Here is a 19,991-nt window from a genome sequence, read left to right as displayed (position 1 = left end):
TGTATAACTAAATTCAATTAAGTTCAGATAAAGTAGAAGAAATATCTCTGTTCTAGTATATATAAAGACACTTAAACAATCAATGATCTCTGAAGTAAGAGTAGTAGATTTGAAAATGAGAGTTCATAATACAAAGACTCAAGAATGAATCTCAAAGCTTAAACACAGTGTTTAAACTGTCAAAGATATGAATACTTTGCAATCTCTTATTTTAAAGACTTAAAATATGCATTCTATGCTAGAGATTATAAAACTAGTAAGTATAAATATGAAACATGCTTAAAAAGAGATGGAATATATTAACATACTCTACTTAAATGCTCTAATTGTAAAGAAAAACATGCATCTAGCTCAAAAGAATGCATGTTTACTTCAAGAACTCAAAAGAACTGAAGAAAAGATGAAGCTCAAAGTTAAACTAGAACTGAAGAGAATACTCAAGTTAGTAAATCTACAACTGCAAGCTTAAAAAGAAGAAACTCTTAGCTATTTAAATATTCAAACTTCAATTCTTCAGCTAAATATAAACAGAATTTGAATTCTCAAACTTCTATTAAGATTAGAGAATTGAGAAATGACTCTGATAATAAACTAGATAAATGTAAGCAGTTAAGATTCCTGCTTTTCAAAATAGTTATAATCTACTATCTGATGATAGTAATTAGATTCTACTCTATCTCTACTCTCTTTTAGTATGAATATATAACAAAAATAATAAAAAAAGTTTAAAAACTCTTCAAAAATTGCATTTATTCAAAACAATGTAAATAGAAACTTAAATTATATTTATTCTTATCTTCAAATTACATTTGAATAAAAAGTGAATTTTATACTTCTTCAGAAACTGAATTTTAATACTGAGTAAAAATACATTATTTCTTATTCAAGCTACTACTACTTTCTATCTCAAAAGTCTGAGATAAAGTCAAGAGTAGTGATCTATAAAAGAAAGAGATTAAGATGTTAATTTAATCTAAGATTTAATATTATATCTGACTCTGATATTCTAGTGAGTGATATTATAGATAAAGAGAATAAGTTCAATACTATACAGCTTATAAATATCTATAATGAAAAGTTCTAGAAGAAAAATATCAATATCTGAAGAATTAATAGAGGATTTTTAAACATAACTTCATTAAAAAACTCTATAATTATACAGGATTTCAATGCATATCATCTCTGATAAAATTCAGAATACAAAAGAGTAGTAAGAGTAGATAAACTAGTTAAATGAATCTTTGAGTATTTAATAGATCTAGTTAACAAGTCTAATCAATAAACATTCTTTAGAAAAGAGATGAAACAGAAATCTATTATAGATCTAATCTTTATATTACAAAATCTAATTGAAAAAAGACTTATAAACTGATTTATTAATTCAAATGAGACATCAGAATCAGATCATGAGATTATTTAATTTAATATTGAACTAAGTGAAAAATAAATAACTGAAAATCCTCTGCTCTCTAATCAGTATAACATTGAAAAAGCTGATTGAAAAGTAGTTGAAGAAAGTATAAAACTGTTAAAATCTAATAAACAGAGTGAGCTCTATTGAAATCTCAATCAAGATATTTCAAATGAAATACTTAAGAATAGAGTAAAGCTTATTACATCTCTTATTCTAATAAGTGTTAAAGATAATATTTCAAAGAAAAAGTCTTCTGAGTATTTCAAATCTTGATAAAATAAGAATATCACATTAAAAAGAAAACAATTAGTCACTGTTAAAAGAGATTGATAGAATGATATAATATGTAATAAAGAGTTCAAAGCTGTCAGAAATGAATATTTTTCAGATATTAAAAGAGTTAAAACAGACTGCTGAAACAAATTTCTTGAAGAAGTATAAGAAAAAGAAGTTTTTAAAGCTTTTAACTATATTAAAATGAGAAGTGTAGCAAAACTTTCAGTCTTAAAATATGAGTTACAGAATGAATCATATACAGCAAATTCTTTTAGAAAAAAATGTGAAGCTTTTATAAGAATTCTCTTTCAAAATACATCAGATTCAGATTGATAGAAAGAGAGTATATCACTTTATAACTATATTAATGAAAATAACTGAGAATAATCTGAACTTATATAAGATGAATTAGAGTCAGCTATCTTCTCAAGTTCAATTAAAACTACTGTAGAGTCTGATTCAATTAATCACTTAATTATTCAAAATATATATTTCTAGTTGAAGAATGAATATTTTGAGCTCTTTTTCAATCTCTTAAAAAATAGTTATTATTCTAAATACTGAAGAGAAGTCACTGAAGTGATTCTTGTAAAACCTAATAGAAAAAGTTTAATTTCTAAGTTATATAGAGTAATATCTCTATTAAACTATCTGAGAAAGATTTTAGAAAAGATAATAGCTCTAGACTATCTTTTACAAGCTCTATTAATAATTCTCTTCTATTTAGTGAATAAATGAGAGATAGAAAACAATACTCTGTAATTAACACTATTCTCTCAGTTATTTATAATATTTAAATAGCAAAGTATGAAGATCTGATCTCAACTGCAGTTTTTATTAATATAAAAGATATATTTAATCATGTTTTAAAGTCAAAGATAATTCAGACTTTAAAGATATTAAAACTGTCACTTTCTCTAATGAAATGAGATAACTGTTTTATATCTAAAAGAATTATACAACTATTCTTTGATGAAATGAAATAAGATAAAACTGAGATAAAAATAGAAATACTGTAAAAATCTTCAATCTCACTCATTTTATTTGTAATATACACTGTATATCTATTCAAGAATAAAGATATGAAAATAGTGAGATCTTTAAGTTATATGAATAATATTGATCTAGTCTACAGTTCAAAAATAATTAAAGAGAATTTAGAAATGATTGAAAAAGTAATAAAGAAAATCTTTATTAGAGCAGATATTAATTAAATTCAATTTAATATAAATAAAACTGAGTTAATTCATTTCTTTTCTAAATTCAATGAGAAAAAACTATATCTAACTCTTTTAAATAAGAAGATTAAACCCAGTTTGAATGTTAAATAATTAAAAGTTTGATTAAACTCTAAGTTAAATTTTAAATATTATATTCAATAAAGAAGTATTAAGACAGAAAGACTATTAAATAGTATAATCAGACTATTAAATACAGAGAGGAATCTATTCTTTCAGACTATAAGACAGTTATAAATATTCTGTATTATCTCAGTAGCTGATTATGAAGTTCAGGTTTAATAAAATAATTAAGAGAATTTCACTGAACTCTTTCAAAGTCTGTAAAACAGAGTTTTGAGAAGAATTCTGAGAGTATTTAAATCATCTTCTATTAAAGTAATGAAAATTAAAGCTTCAATTCTCTCTTCTACTATTAGATTTGAAAAGATCTGTATGAACTATACTCTGAGAGTTATAAAGATAAGCTTAAATTATATAATCAGAGAAAGAGTCTCTTCTTCATTTTCATTAATTAACTCTAAAGATTAACTGAATTGAAATAGATTTCTTAATTGAAATGAAAATAATTCTTTAAGAAAAATACTCTCTTAACTATACAGACTATACTCACTGATTAAAAATCAATTTTCTTTATTAAATATTGAAAAAGTTAATTATGAGAAGATATTTCTCTGAAGAGAAAAGCTTGAATCTCTCATAGACTTGTAAATAAGTGAACTATCTAAATAGAGAGATATAAACAGTATTTGAAAAGAATTTCTACAATTAATATAAAAGAGTCTATTCTGATTTATCAGATGACTTAAAAAATGAGAATTTAAATAGATTAGATACAGATATTGCTTATACTGAAGATAATATCAATTTTATCTCAGATTTCTGAAATTTAGACTGTGAATCTGAAGTCTTTGATACTGAACTATTTATAATAGTGAAAGCTTTCAAACTCATTGAAATAAAATCTTATAAAAGAGACAATAGTTTGAAAGAGATATAAATCTTCTCTGATAATCAAGCTGTTTTAAAAAGACTTAGAAATAGTCAGATTTATAATAATTAAATGAATCTTAAACTAATTTTAAACTCTGTTTTCAAAATTTAAAAGAGAAGAATATTAAAACTAATAATTTATCTATACTAAGTTTCTACTTATATGAATATTTATAACAATGAATAGACTGATTCAGCTGTAGAAAAGAGTTCAGAATTAAGTAAATATATTTAAAAAATTATATTCTGATCTTTTATAAAGAGAAAGATAAAAGAATCTTATTTAAATAAGTAAAATAAAAGCTGACAGAAATAAAAAAAGAGTATATATTATTCAAGATTTAAAATAAAATTCAAGTGAAAATCTTATTTAATTAAATATAAAAAGAAAATATTCTCATCTATAATATAGCTAAAACTAGACTGATTATGTAACTGTGTCTGAGATCAGAACTAGATTTTTTAATAGTCTCATTATCAATTTGACTGATCTCATTACACAGTTTTAACATTAGATAGTAGTCTTATACTGTCTCAGTGAAACTTACTGTCTACTCTAGTCACATTTTCCAAATGAGATCATGATTTTCACTTCTCAATTTAAGTTATTTTTACTGCTTTAAATGACTTTAAATCTCATTTGAGTATTACCAAAAAGTGTTACTTTTTAAAAAATTAAAAATAGTTTAAAAAAAACCTTAAAATGTCTAAAAATAGTAACTTTATGTCAAGAATGAGACTAAATGAGATTAAATGAGATCACTTTCTCATTTTTTTCAAGTCATGGTTTCATTTTAAGATCTGATATATAGTCACTTTACATGTTTTTTTGAAGGCTAGTCTCAGCGGGATTCATGCCAAGAAATGTATGAAACCAGATCAAATGAGACTAAATGTGAAATTCATGGTCCCGGCGGCCAGTCTAGCTAAAACTAGAATATAGCTATTTTAAATCTTATATATAAAGATTTAATAATAGATTTAATTTAATAGAATGCTTATTCTACAATATAAATAAGAATTCTAAGTATATTATAATATACTGTGTATTATATAATAGTCTCAGAGTCAGATTGAAAGAGAAGTATAATTTAAATTAATTAAATATAAAATTCTTATTCTTAACTAAGATAGAAATTAAATACTTAATAGACTTTCTATCAGAAACTCAAGTAGTTATAAGAAAATAACTAAATTCAGAAATATCTGAATATAAAGAGAAGAAAATTAATCAGATATAGTCTGTTAAAATAACTATATACTATCTTTTAATAATTTATTTTATTATAGTCTCTCTTTACTTTACTTTTTTCTTTCTATTCTTTTCTATCTATTTATTTAATATATCTATCTTTAAGACTGTATTCTCTTTTCTTTTGTCATGATATTATTAAATGATTTCAAAGTATCAGAAGATATTAAAATACTGTAATTTATAAACAGTTTTTATATTCTGAGCTGGAATTTTCTGATTTTATATATCTGAAATTGATAAATGTATAAGAGTTGACTTTATAGATATAGAAAAAACTCTTTTCAGAACTCATCAGATTCAGATTCAGATTCAGAGAACGAGAATATATCACTTCTCAACTACATTGATGAAAATGACTGGGAATGACCTGATCTTATGCAAGATGAATTAGAGTCAGCTATCTTCTCAAGTTCTGTTAAAACTGCTGCAGGGCCTGATTCAATTAATCACTTGATTATTCAAAATATATATTTCTACTTAAAGAATGAATATTTTGAGCTCTTTTTCAATCTCTTGAAAAATGAATATCATTCTGAATGCTGGAGAGAAGTCACTGAAGTGATTCTTGCAAAACCTAATAGAAAAACTTCAATTTCTAAGTTATATAGAGTAATATCTCTATTAAACTGTCTAGAAAAGGTTTTGAAAAAGATAATGACTACTTAACTATCTTTTATAAGCTCTATTAATAACTCTCTTTTATTCAGTGAATAAATAAGAGATAGAAAACAATGTTCTGTAATTAATACTGTTCTCTCAGTTGTTCATAATATTCAAATAGCAAAGCATGAAGATCTGGTCTCAACTGCAGTTTTTATTGATATAAAAGAAGCATTTAATCATGTTTCAAAGTCAAAGTTAATTCAGACTTTGAAGATGTTAAAACTGTCACTTTCTCTAATAAAATAAGTTTACTGTTTTATATCTAAAAGAATCATATAACTTTTCTTTGATGAAATGAAATAAGATAAGACTGAGATAAAAATAGAAGTACTGTAAGAATTTTCAGTCTCACTCATTTTATTTGTAATATACACTGTATATCTATTCAAAGATAGAAATATGAAAATAGTGTAATCTCTAAGTTATGTAGATGATATTGATCTAGTCTACAGCTCAAAAACTATCAAAGAGAATTTGAAAGTGATTGAAAAAGCTGTAAAGAAAATCTTTGTCAGAGCAGATATCAATCAAATTCAATTTAATATAAATAAAACTAAGTTAATTCATTTCTTTTCTAAATTCAATGAGAAAGAACTATCTCTAACTCTTTTAAATAGAGAGATTAAACCCAGTTTAAATATTAAATAATCAGAAGTATGATTAAACTTCAAGTTGAATTTTAAATATTATATTCAACAAAGAACAGTTAAGATAGAAAGACTATTAAACAACATTATCAGACTATTAAATACAGAGAGAGATCTATTCTTCCAGGCTATGAGACAGTTATATATAGCCTGTATTATCTCAGTAGCTGATTATAGAGTTTAAGTTTAATAGAATAATCAAGAAAATTTCACTGAACTCTTTCAAAGTCTGTAAAACAGAGTTTTAAGAAGAATTCTGAGAGTATTTAAATTATGTTCTATTAAAATAATAAAAATTAAAGCTTCAATTCCTTCTTCTACTATTAGATTTGAAAAGACCTGTATGAACTATACTCTGAGAGATATAAAAATGAGCTTAAATTATATAATCAGAGAAAGAGTCTCTTCTTTATTTTCATTAATTAACTCTGAAAATGAACTGAATTAGAATAGATTTCTTGATTGAAATGAAAATAATTCTTCAAAGAAAATGTCTTCTCAACTATACAGACTATACTCACTGATTAAAAATCAATTTTCTTCTTTAAATATTGAAAAAGTTGATCATGAGAAGTTATCTCTCTGAAGAGAAAAGCTTGAATTTCTTATAAACTTATAAATAAGTAAACTATCTAAAGAGAAAGAATATGAACAGTATTTGAAGAGAATTTCTATAATTAATATAAAAGACTCTATTCTGATTTATTCAGATGACTTAAAAAATGAGAATTTGAATAAATTAAATACAGATATTGCTTATACTGAAGATAATATTAATTTTATCTCAGATTTCTGAAATTTAAACTGTGAATCTGAAGTCTTTGACACTGAACTATTTATAATAGTGAAAGCTTTCAAACTTATTAAAATAAAATCTTATAAAAAAGAAAATAGTTTGAAAGAGATATAAATATTCTCTAATAGTCAAGCTGCTTTAAAAAGACTTAGAAATAGTCAGATTTATAATAATTAAATGAATCTTAAACTGATCTTAAACTTCATTTTAAAAATTCAAAAGAGAAGAATATCAAAGCTGATAATTTATCTATACTGAGTTTCTACTTATATGAATATTCATAGTAATGAATTAACTGATTCAGCTGTAAAAAAAGATTCAGAATTAAACAGATCTATTTAAAAAATTGTATTCTGATCTTTTATAAAGAGAAAAATAAAAGAATCTTATTTAGATAAGTGAAATGAAAGCTGATAGAAATAAAAGAAAAGTATATATTATTCAAGATTTGAAATAAAATCTAAGTGAAAATCTTGTTTAATTAAATATAAAAAGAAAATATTCTCATCTATAATACAGCTGAAATTAGAATATAGCTATTTTAAATCTTATATATAAAGATTTAATAATAGATTTAATTTAATAGAATACTTATTCTACAATATAAATAAGAATTCTGAGTATATTATAATACACTGTGTATTATACAACAATCTCAGAGTCAGATTAAAAGAGAAGTATAATCTAAATTCATTAAATATAAGATTCTTATTCTTAACTAAGATAGAAATTAAATACTTAATAGACTTTCTATCAGAAACTCAAGCAGCTATAAGAAAATGACTGAATTCAGAAATATCTGAATATAAAGAGAAGAAAATTGATCAGATATAGTCTGTTAAAACAGCTATATACTATCTTTTAATAATTTATTTTATTACAGTCTCTCTTTATTTTACTTTACTTTTTTCTTTCTATTCTTTTCTATCTATCTATTTAATGTGTCTATCTTTAAGACTGTGTTTTCTTTTCTTTTATCATATCAAATAGTTTTAAAGTATCAGAAGATGTTAAAATACTATAATTTATAAACAGTTTTTGTATTCTGAGCTGAAATTTTCTGATTTTATATATCTGAAATTGATGAATGTATAATAGTTAACTTTATAGATATACAAAAAACCCTGAGAACTTTTAATTCTCAGGTAGATGTCATAGTCTCTGACTGCATACATCTATAATTGAAGAATAATAATAATAATAATAATATAGAAAAAACTCTGAGAACTAAAAGTTCTCAGGTAGATGTCATAGTCTCTGACTATATACATAAGAATAATAATAATAATAACAATCTACATTCTTATCACAGCATTGCAAATCTTTGATAATTTCTATTCAGATTAATTAATACTGTTAAATTCAGCACTGTAAAAAGCTTTCTTACAGCCTCAGTGACTGAATGATTAATGTGGCCACTCAGTAGCACCTTGGTTGTGGGAAACCAAGGTATGTGAGTTTGAAACCCGCAGAGGATACATTAAATCCAGAACTCAAGCACCTCAGATTTCTAATAAATACAGAGGTCAGAGGTGTACAAACCACTTCAATAAATTGCTCTATGTTCCTGGGATGAGAAGTTATTATCACATGTATCTAATTGTCACTCCAGTAAGCTCATTCAGAGACCACTATCACCCCTCATACCTGCTCACTTCCTTTACTTCACTTTCACCCCACCTACACACAACACAATGGTCTCCTCAAAACCTCATCACCGTCATTAGTCGCTATGGAGAGCATCATGCATACATTGCGCTGTCCAATCATCATTGGGTGCACAGCGGCAGGACAAGGCGAAGGGTAGATTCTATTGCATCATGGAGAAATTCAACGTTTTAAAGGATATCATTAACAGCCAATATAACCACTGTCTAGTTGTCCAATATACCCATGAGTACTCATGCTCTGCGGAGTCTAAGGACATGTATCTACATGCCTTCTTCAATATCATGCCCGTTACCTAAATGGCAATGAAGACATCCACTTCAGCAATGAGAACCTTGAACAGCAGCTTCGCGAGGCCTTCATTGAATTTGCAGAATACCTCCTTGACAACTTTTTTCTTCTGTGTAAGCTTGGTTTGCTGCCCTCTTATCTGTTGACTGCTGCTAATACCCTCAAGTGAAAAGTGCAGGTAAAAAGCCTCCTCAGCCATCTCCAGCCCCCCATTCTACAGCACGAAGAGCATTAGGAACAAGGGTTTGCTGGAACACCAGATCGACTATCTTCCCTTCGGGGTGCCTGCCTTGTCCGACCCACCACCGCTGCGTGATATCACGAAAGTTTGGCTTCAAGGAGGCTGCAACGCGAGTTCAGAAGAACGACGATGGTGCAAGAGATAATGATGGAGCTTTGCTCAAGGATGACCCGCAAGCATTTGAGACCCCGCAAGTGGCCCATATACTCCCACATTCTCTCATGAAGATTGAAGACGGTTCTGAATTGATTTGTCTCTCTACAAGGTTAATTTCCCTTTAGCTTACTGGTCTAAACTCAAAGTAAGGAGGCTCCCATAGCGATCCTGAACATGTTTGACAGTGGCGTCGCGCATGTGATTGAAGGTTGTGAGATAGACCGGCCTTTCAACGCCATCTCTTACGCCTACTCTCCATAATCTCTTTGGGGGCTTCCAAATGTTCTTTGAGCCGGTCTCAACCCAACTGCCTCATGTCTACAAAATCGGCTCATATCTCCTACCCTTCCTCTTGCGAGATCCAGTATTGCCAGTAACTCGAGAGCTATACCTTTCAGAGGAAAGAACAATTGACCTTCCTCTGCCTCAACTCCTCGCAATCCATAGTGCCATTGCTCATGTCCTTCACCTCTTCGCCTCTGGTGAATACATTGATAGGCTTCTGCGGAATCAAGAGGAGATAGGCGTGAAGGCAGATGGGTCTACTGAACTGGGCCGCCTCATCAAACTTAGACTCTCTGGGTGGATAACTAGTGGTTGTCTGAGCCACTTGTTGACACCGTGGTTTGATATCCCAATTGTGAATGTCTCAGCTATGTTTAGTTGTATTTTATGGACATTCTGAACAGGGTACAGACCGGACTAGGTCTTTGATGGTGGTTACTGCCTGCTTTATTATATTTACGCTCTGTAGCGTCTGGATATGTTATTGTCATGATTAACGTATATTATTATGTAGGAAACTTTTCCCGGTTCCCATGGTTCTATATAGTCTCTCCACAATAGTAAGATTTGTAAGGCTTGCCTTTAGGTGGAACCTTCACACCAATAACGTACCGACTTCCAGGGCCCGATTTTGCTATTCTTCAAAGAAGCTACAACATCTATATAGTGAGAATAACTCCAATATACTTACGTATGATGACGGCGATCTATCAGTGAACAACCAAGCTGCCGGTCAAGGTCCCGCTCCCCAAACACTTGAATTCAGCACCAACCGTCGATCTAATTCTTCGGAGTGTGAGATGTTGGGCATTAAGAAAACAACTATTACCATTCTTGTGTTCATTCACCTGGGCTTGATCTAGCTCGCTTCTTCACTGGTGGTTCCATTTCCTCCTCATCTCCCATTCTTGGCGGTTCTTTATAGAATGCAGTGTTCAACAGACCTGGGTGCATTTTAATTTATGCCCTTACAACAAAGAGAGGGAGAGATGGTGGACAGGGGGGTAGCTCTTACGCCAATTTTCAGTTTCAAACTCTGATTGCCTCTCTCAGGTGATATTTTCATGACTCAATTCTGATGCTCTCCTCTATTCTCTTTCCCTTTCAACGGGGTGCGATCACCTTTCTTGATATATGTGCTGCTTGAGTGGTTCGTAGCCTAAGCTCTGGAGTAGGGGAGAGCTAGCTGTCCACCATAGTGTGTATAGCCTCTAGACGCTCTGGAATGGGGATAATCTTCTGCTTTGAGACGCATGTCAGAGAGAGCCGCAGAATTCAGCATGTACAGATTGCTGGCAGAGTGATAAGCCAGGTAAAGAAGAGTATTCAGATATCAGACCTGACTTTGAGAGGTGTTAAGAGTAGCTAGGCAATGAATAATAAGTGGAATTGAGCTTTGACATAGAAGAATTGTGATTGGAGTTGTTAATCAATCAATTGATGTGTGGAAACTCTGTTTCATGATGGGTCTGAGCATGATTTGATATTCTTGAGATTCTTCACAATTGATGATGAGTTCAGAACACCACACATCACATTATTTATCCAGAAAAGTCACAGTCATTATTACTTTCTTGACAAGACCAGAGTTCTTAAACCTGTATGAATTCATCAATAATTAATTAACACAGACTTCAGATCTGATTGTGATATCTTTTCACTGTACAAGCTTTCTGAGAGTAAGATTGATGACTTTCTAGTTTAGCTTGGATATCAGCGGGAAGCTCAAAGAGCATACGTTTCCATGCCTGCGTCATGATATCTACCATCACCTGTTGTTGCTTAAGACTTGCATGGACCTCTAGGCTCACGATGATTGGTAGATCGCTGGTGACGAATGCATAATCTCTAATTGCATAGGTATTCAGATGCTGTTACTCTCTGATAGCTGTTGCTGATGTTATAACACTGATGATAATTATAGATAGAATTCACAGAGATATAATTGTGATTTGTGTTAATTACTGTGTAGCTTACTGTTGGGGGTCCCGCGGTTGATCGGCCCTTCTACCAGCAGTGCGCTGGTGGTGATCGAGCTCTTTTGCCCCAGTAGCCTACAGGTTATGAGACTGTTAAGCGTGAGCCCCACTGTGATCAATATGCATGGGTTTGATCCCAGAATGGACTTAAAAATTCCTAACAAATACCCTGGACATTTTAACAGTGTCAAGAGACATCCCAGGAGTGTGCCCTAGAAGTCCCGTGAGCCCTAGGACTGACTGAGTCCACTATTAAAAGGAGCCATTGTGGGGAGACCACTGAAGAGAGCCACTGAGAGGAAGTACTGTACTCTGTGATAGCTGGTCTGAGGGGGGTGTTGGGGGTCCCGCGGTTGATCGGCCCTTCTACCAGCATGGTGATCGAGCTCTTTTGCCCCAGTAGCCTACACTTACATATTACTAAATCATTGTGCCAAGTAAACTTATATCAAGTTAATCTTTTATCCCCACCGTATTTAATTTCTTAACAAAATTAATTAAAAAATTCTTTCCTAATATAGTTGAAAATAAGTCACTCAAATTTGTCCACTTTCACTAAAGGCCGTTCAGATTTGATGCCAAATTCAGTCCTCATTTCATTCTCATGTCATCTCATTGTATGTATTAAAGTTTTGGTTTTTAAAACAAAAGGTAGAGAGACCTTGCCGCTAAGGAAAAGAAGTCACAAGAAAAGAAAATCATTGAATTTAAAGAGACCAAGAAGAGGAATGGGAAAAGTAGGAACTAGGAAGGGGATTCACTCATTGAATCCAAGGGGAATAAGAAGCGAAAAAAATAAAAAATAAAAAATAAGAGCACGGAAAGGAGGCAAGATAAAGGCAATGGCGGAGGAAAACGTGTGACATGCAGGAATTGGCAGTGGAGCAGGTTTGAGATCGTCATGCAAATTCTATCGTAGATTCTCTTCTTCCCTTCATCTTTCTTTTTTTCTCCTGCTTTTTCTCCCCGTCTTTCGTCTCTGTCTTCTCGCTATAACCCGGCCGTCCTCGTCGGGCAACTCCCGATATCCCACCACCCCGAGCCCAACCTGCTTTCCTAGAACAGCGGAAAAAAGCAACAGCCCTCATGGTAGGTTCGTTGAGGGAAAATCCACCCCATCCACATGCATGTAGCCACATCAAAGAATCCAATTTGATATATACTCATATAATCATAAACAAAGAAGCGAACCTGGATGTGTGTTTAAGGGTGGGGGAAGGAGGGAGGGTAGATAGATAGATAGATAGGTGTGGATGATGATGATTTTGGGAAGTTAGTGGTTGTGGTTGCTTGTGAAAAATGAAACAAGATTTCCGCCTCATAAGTATATACATTTCTGATTTATGATGAAAATAAAAGCAATGAGATGATAATAATAGTAATAAGTATCAACAAAAATATGATTTTTTCCAAAATGGCACAAATGAGAAAGAGAAAGAGAAAAAAGGAACATAAATAAGAACAAAAAGCCACCCAGATTCATCCACCCATAAAACGCCAATAAGAAAAATGTCTGCTTGGTTTGCCCGTGGATAGTGAAAAGAGGAGAGACAGAGAGGAAAGAGATAGCTGCTCAAGTCGTGCGAGTGGAAGTATTTATAGGAATCGAGAGGAGTGTGGTGAGTTTGTAAGCGTGGAAAACAGCAATATATAGAAGGGACGGAACAGTTTCGTTCGTCCGGCGGGGTGAGTGAAGGAAGAGAGAGAAGAAGAAAGCGTTTCTCATCGACGGCAGGACGATTTGGCGTGCCAGCAAGAAGAGGATAGGAAAGAGACAAAAGAATAAGAAATAAAAATAAGAAAAGCACTCATACCAACATGGCCATGGTAGATGGGCTGGTCACACCAGCTTTCAGCCAGAACAAGGAAAAAAGAAAACAAAGATTACTTAATCCCAATTAATCACACGTTCCCCTCCGATATATATACCCGGGAGGAAGGAAACAACACAAAAGGCAACTAGTTTTCTCTCGTAGCATCTTTTTATCAGGTGAGAGGAAACAAAAACTAATTGTGTGATATATATATATATGTAGGTAAGAAAGAGTAGAGGACGAGGATGAACAGAGCAACCGTGATTCAAGGAGATGCACACTGGGACATTATTAATAAAAATCGACATGAATTCGACAGCGGTATGATATGACCGATGACGGAGGTTAAAAAAAGTGAAAAGTAAAACACGCGATCTTTAGGGTATGCGATTCGTCTGCATCGGATTAACAACTGCTTGGGAGGTATGCGTAAACATCTTTTGTCGTTTAGAAAATGAATTTCCATCAGCTGCACCACCGATGTCCGACATCTGCCGACGGTGTTGGACGCGAGCTGCCGCCGTGGCTGCTGTAGGGTTCATCGTGGCGATTTGGGGTTGTGGATGTGGGTATTGAACTCCATTCTGGTCGAGTCCATATGCTGCTGCCGCTGCTGCTGTGGTTGGGGTTTGCTGCTGCATGTATTGACCGGGGACATTGGGGGTGATGGGTGACATGCCCTGGAATTGACCGGGGGACTGCCAGTTATTCATCGACGCGGCTGGTGACGGTCCTGGGGAATTTTCGTCCTTGACAGACTGCCCTGCGGAGGTTTGGGCCATGGGCGCGACGATGGCTGATTGGGGCGCTTCTATTGCGCTTGGTATTGTTTTTAGGTGATTTAAGTGTCTTTCGAGTACGGTGAGGAGGCTCTGCCGTGTAAATGGTTTTGGAAGAACGTCGTTCATGCCTTACGGAGGTTTTAGTTATGATGGTCATTCAAGGGGATGGAATAGTTCACACATACCGTGTTGGAAATAAAGCTCAATGTCACTACTGCGGATATTCGATGTCATGGCGATTATTGGTGTAGTGTCAACCCTCCTGATTACACTGCAGGCGGAAACCCCGTCAAGATTCGGCATGATGATATCCATCAATATGATATCGTACTTAGAACCTTCTTGTATTTTATTAACGGCTTCAAGGCCGTCGAGCTATAAGTATGTCAGGGATCTGAGAATGGATAAAAAGAATAAGCACTCTGTTGAAAAGGGGGTTTACATACCGCGTAATCAACAGTGCAACAAAACGAGAGCAAAAATTTCCCCCCAACTTGTCGACACGTCTGGTCGTCCTCAACTAGGAGAATGCGGGGAGGCTGTACCCAACCTGGGTTGACGTACATGCTTTTTTTGCGTCCATCCACGTATTGCCGCCGTGGGTCGTTAGGATCGAGCTCTTTGGGAGGGAAGGAATACGGAATGTTGTTGACATGTTCGCTATATAGTGGCTCGATACCATTGGGCGCACCGACAGGATAAACCATCTGCTCCAGTTCGCCATTGAGTTTAGAATATCCCAGTGTCGTGCTTGAGCCAGCCGAGGTTGGATGTCTTAGCGTTCCATTCCGCTGGATCTGATCTAGAGGAGGCGTAGGGGCAGCCCCTGGAAGCCGGGTTGCTTGCATGTCAGTCATAGACTCCAGACTACCCAAGTTCATTTGGATTTCGTTGCTCAGCTCGCTCAGAATCTTGGTGGCTTGCTGCAGGGGGGAGGCGGCGTCGTCTTCAACCGGGGCAACTTGGGAAGGGCTCAGGTCTGGCCCGCTCGTACCCTGGAATGACACTTGCGTTCTGTTTTCTCGTCTATGCCGTGCATCAACACCATGTAGGTAATTCATCATGTAGTGGAGAACCTGCTCGTGGCTTAACATCGTTTTCTGCACTCTTCGAACTTCGGTTTGCATCATTTGATTTTCCAAAGCCAATTGTGAAAAACGATCGCTTAATTGTTGAAACTGTTGTGCCTGAGCCACAAGCTGCTGATTAAGCATGTCAAACTGTTGGGTATGGAATGAATCATCGTTCGACTGGGCTGGTTTTCGTGGTGCTGGTGCTTTCCTTCTAATATTATCCAGCGATTCCTTGTTATTGGCTTTGAATTCCGGGTGCTTGAACTCCCAAGCCTAGAAAAAAGAAGAAAACACAAATTGTTAAGTATGGGATTGCATTGCGGATGTGTGGGAGGGAACGAGATAGCTTTCGTGCTCGGAAGGGAAAGGCTTACATTGGGCCCGTAGGGTGATTGGCCAGATTCTTCATTATTCTGGCGAACTTTGTGGAAGTCGTACTTGTTGAGCTGTCGGACGAAACTGGCAAAGTTGCTGTGTTTGAAGTGTTTTGGAAGGATTGACTTGGTGAATTTCTCGCACTGGAAGTATGACAGTCGTTAATCACCAGTCGTCCATCCATATCGGCTTCATGCTACCCGTCGACACCAAAGCAAAATGTGTATGTAGACGCCCGCCTTACCTCTAATACGACAAAGCTGTCATTGTCATCGCCCCAGCGCACAATTTGTGAGTATGACGGATCTTCGAGCATTCTATCAACATGCACATTTGTCAGAAACTATACTGGACAGCACCCGCCACTCGTACACCTATTATGCGACATAATTTCTATCGACCAGATCCGTAGGAGGAAGATGTCAAGTTATGGAGGGGAAGGGAAGGGGGGAGGGTATTTATTACTTGTAGAGTTTTCGAACCTGGAGCGGGCGAAAAAGGAACAAGAGTTAGCGATGCATTGTTTCGAAACAATAGACAATTCTTTGTAAAAGAGCAAGTGGAAACGGGGGACAGTCTTACAAAATCGCTGGAATTGCCAGCAGGGGCAGCCGGAGCTGTTGGGGTGCTGCTCTCGAGGGCCATGTTTACTATGATGCGGAGGGATAAGGAGAGGGGCGGCTGAAAATGGAGAGGTTCTGGACCTTCGAGGCGATAAGGTCGGCGGCACAAAAGAAAACAAAATATAGCAAAAATCAAAAATAGAAGATCTAGGAAAATCAAAAATCAAAAAAAAAAAAAAAAAAAAAAAAAAAAAAGACGATAACACCAGAGAGCTCAAGGAATTAAATTGTCCGAAACGAAGGTAAGGAAAAGGTGGGAGGGCGAGGGTGAGAAAGAGAGGAGAGGTAAAGTGGTGAGGATGGTCAGAAGTTGAGCGACAAAAGTGTGTGAAAGATGAGAGAGGAAGTGAAAGAGAGGGTTGGCTTGGTTTGCTTTTTTGGGGGTGGATTTTTATTATTATTATTATTATTCTTTATTTTTTTTTGGCTAAACTCGGTGTTTTGCTCGGGGTTGAATTTTTGTTAAATAATAGCTAAGAAGCGGCGGTTTAACCGTGAGTCGGGACACGCTGATTGGAGAGTTACTAGAGAAGGCAGCGTGTATTTTCCGACAGCGACCAGGACTCGCGGAACCCAGAGCCCCATCAGCGTCAGAGGGTGGTGGCGATCTGGCAAGCTGGATGCGAGAAAGAGAGAGAGAGCGGGGAGATGGGCGGAGGTGGATTGATGGATTGATAACTGTCTATCGATAAACTGCTACTGCTGTTGCTGGAGGGTTTCGGAGCCTTGCCGGGTAACTGACGATCTCGAGGAGAAGCGGGAGCGAAGGGAGTGAAGGGAGGGGATTCTGGGTCTGGTGCTGTGTTGACTGCAGTAATGGGATAGAACTATGCACGGGAATGGGATTGATAATGGCTGTTGCAGCGGTGGCGGTGATGGTAGTGGTGCAACGGCGAGAAACAGGAGAGAAAAGGCGGCTGATCGCGGTGGCGGGCATTGGGGAGCAATACAGGAACGAGGGGAAGGGAAGGTAGAAAGGCTGAAGGTAGAAAGGCTCAAGGATGGCTGTAGAGGAGGAACACAGACACAGAGAGAGAGATGGGGAGCCGATGGTACGGGACGAGGGTGAGCAGCAACAGGCTGCTTCAGAGCTCTTCACTGGCTGGGATGGGATTATTATTTTTATGTATTATTATTATTATCACTTGTTTTAAGGTGGTAAAAGAGGTGAAAAAAGTGGTGGGGATAGACGGGGGATTGCAGAAACAGTGGAGAGCAGCCGGCGAGGGGCCAGAAACAGCCTGGCAGTCAGACCAGACAGACACACAGACAGACAGACAGACCACTTCACTTGGACCAGAGCGACTGTGTGTGGTGGGCATGGATGGGGATGGGGATGGGGCGAACGGAATTATGGAGAACGCAAACTAGCACTGGGACTAGTCTGACTAGTCAGCTAATGCAATAGCAAGAAGAAGAAGAATAACTTAAGGGAGAGAGAAATAATAAGAGCCAAAGAATAAAACCGACAGGAAGAATGAGGAAGAGGAGAATGAAGGAGAATTATTAATTACTATTATTGTTGTTTCAAGCGCTTGAATCCTGTTAATAGGAACTGATGAAATATGAAATCACGAATGGAAAGAATCAATCAAAATACCGAACATAAATGATACAAGCAAGATCTTGCTTTCTCTTTCCCTCCTCCAGAAGACGGTTTCGGATTATTATTAGAAGCTGCTTTCTCAAAACGCCCTCACCTTCTTAAATTTTTGCCTCTGTTCAGCCACACCCAAGTACCATTTCATCTTTTATCCCCACTGTGAGATTTTTTGACTCAGGTACAGAATACAATATTATTTATCATAGTGAGGGTAAGAGTAATGGAATAGCCCAGCAAGATGTGACTGATTCTATCTTTTCCCTTTTTATCTCTTTCTTAGCTGTAACAACTGTTCATGCTCAATTTCTCAGATTATGTTCAACTGCCCTGCCAAAGATACTAGGGTGAAGTCTATATACACACCTGGCCGCCCAGTTTAAACTGTATTAAGTTTGTTTTGTACATACATACATGTGCATGTACAGTACATGTACATGTAGGTTGCTCTATCAGCCACTCTGTCTGTCTGATAGATAAGTTTCTTCCTGCTGCTCTTTTTGATCCACCATCAGCTCCAGATGGCTGATTGGGCTGATAGCGGAAAATCATCCACAGCTTATTATTATATGAACACAAGTTCTTCTCACTCACTTGGACAAAAGAGGGGAAACAGCCCCAGCCAAAACTTAAGCAGCAATAAAATAAATAGTAGCCGCGCATATTATTAGAGAAGATGTCCAGCACAAAACTTAAAAAAACCCGGCTTTTATTTCAGCTGTTGAGCTACCCCATGATGTTTCTCTACACCTTATACTTGTACTGGATAATATATGAAGTATCAAGGTAATGTTGTGTCTGAATAGCTAGCTTACTATGCAAGTTTCATGAAACATGATCATCATTTGTTTAGTTATTCATTTTTTCAAATCGTTGTACATATATAGAAAAGATAATATATGAAAAAAAAAATCAATAAGAAAAAGCAAAAGAAAACAAATGCTTTTCCCAGTTTCTGTTTCTTCGATTCTTCCATGATTCATCATTTAAATTGCTTGGGGGTAGATCATCAGTTGCTTAATTAGAAAAAGAAAAGGAAAAAGAAATGATATCTCGTATTGTGTTCTGCTCAAAGCTTCTATAATCTCATAAGTAACCAACCAAACACGCGCGGGTAATAATATCAATATTTTGCTTTTTCGTTAATCTGGGACAGGGCTTTCGTGCGTATGCAAAGGCAACGAACGGCAACACGGCACGATGAAAGAAGGCGAGGCGAATGCAAAACCGAAAAAACAACCAAGAAACAGGAGAATTAAACAAAATATGATCAATAAGAAAACTCTTCCCTGCTCCGGCTGTTCCGTACCTGGGGAGGGAGACGGAGGGGGGAGGGGGAGGGGGAGGGGGGGTTGAGGATTTTGCAGGGATGGTAGAGGCTGAATAGACGCGGGCTTTGGGGGTGTCCGGGGATATATCCATGCAGAAAGTCAGAGTGGCTGCAGCAAACCCGTCAGTCATACGAGGGTTATGATGGCATAACTGTTCAAGGCAATTATCAAGGTAGTTTACAGATTAGTTATGTTCATACGAGTAAAACTAGGCTGAGGTTCGCGCGTGTCTGCTGCTTTATCTCAGCAATATCTCGCCATCATCACATCATCAGTCTGCTCATTAGTTAAAAGACTAGCAATAAAACTGCTTTCTTGCAGAATGAGCCATGTCATTATATTCTATTTGGGGAAAATTCCAACTACTAACTAACAGTTAAGAAAAAGAAAAGAAAAATCAACCTAGTGTTTTATCTGAGAAGAAGAGAATCTATGTAGTTATCTATCAAACTCTGCAGCTGTCAAAATTCTTCTGAGAAGCACGACAGTGG

General features: G+C 35.2%; 2 protein-coding genes across 3 annotated transcripts; one reads left to right on the top strand and one right to left on the bottom strand.

Moving 5' to 3' along the window:
- Positions 1–9,061: 9,061 nt before the first annotated feature.
- On the top strand, positions 9,062–10,786 carry BDBG_00346 (the record flags this gene model as incomplete). Of its 2 annotated transcripts, none has more annotated exons than XM_031719844.1 (6): positions 9,062–9,179; positions 9,275–9,354; positions 9,408–9,719; positions 9,764–9,783; positions 9,859–10,262; positions 10,591–10,786. In XM_031719844.1, 6 exons carry the CDS (start codon positions 9,103–9,105, stop codon positions 10,784–10,786), a joined length of 1,089 nt encoding a protein of 362 aa, XP_031575746.1. The 2 variants fall into 2 exon arrangements, with proteins under 2 accessions (XP_031575746.1, XP_031575745.1); XM_031719845.1 differs by having other exon boundaries at positions 9,103–9,179; positions 9,420–9,719.
- A 1,597-nt stretch (positions 10,787–12,383) lies between these two features.
- On the bottom strand, positions 12,384–19,987 carry BDBG_00344 (two-component system, unclassified family, response regulator). Its single transcript, XM_002629052.2, has 7 exons — positions 16,529–19,987; positions 16,412–16,428; positions 16,191–16,263; positions 15,946–16,089; positions 14,945–15,844; positions 14,684–14,873; positions 12,384–14,626 (listed from the first exon to the last, which is right to left on the bottom strand). Exons 1-7 carry the CDS (start codon positions 16,589–16,591, stop codon positions 14,094–14,096), a joined length of 1,920 nt encoding a protein of 639 aa, XP_002629098.1. The 5' UTR covers positions 16,592–19,987; the 3' UTR covers positions 12,384–14,093.
- Positions 19,988–19,991: the final 4 nt, after the last annotated feature.

This window comes from Blastomyces gilchristii (genome assembly GCF_000003855.2).
Source record: "Blastomyces gilchristii SLH14081 genomic scaffold supercont1.1, whole genome shotgun sequence".
In the NCBI taxonomy this organism is placed as follows: Eukaryota; Fungi; Ascomycota; class Eurotiomycetes; order Onygenales; family Ajellomycetaceae; genus Blastomyces; species Blastomyces gilchristii.
The sequence above is the reverse complement of the archived record's forward strand: the minus strand, read 5'-3'. Positions and strand labels throughout refer to the sequence as shown.

Excerpts from the sequence above, each read along its gene's own strand:
- BDBG_00344 (XM_002629052.2), bottom strand. The coding sequence starts at position 16,591 with ATGGCCCTCGAGAGCAGCACCCCAACAGCTCCGGCTGCCCCTGCTGGC. Across the intron at positions 16,090-16,190 it reads ACAGCTTTGTCGTATTAGAG|TGCGAGAAATTCACCAAGTC; the intron begins GTAAGGCGGGCG and ends TCATACTTCCAG. Across the intron at positions 15,845-15,945 it reads AATCACCCTACGGGCCCAAT|GCTTGGGAGTTCAAGCACCC; the intron begins GTAAGCCTTTCC and ends TCTTTTTTCTAG.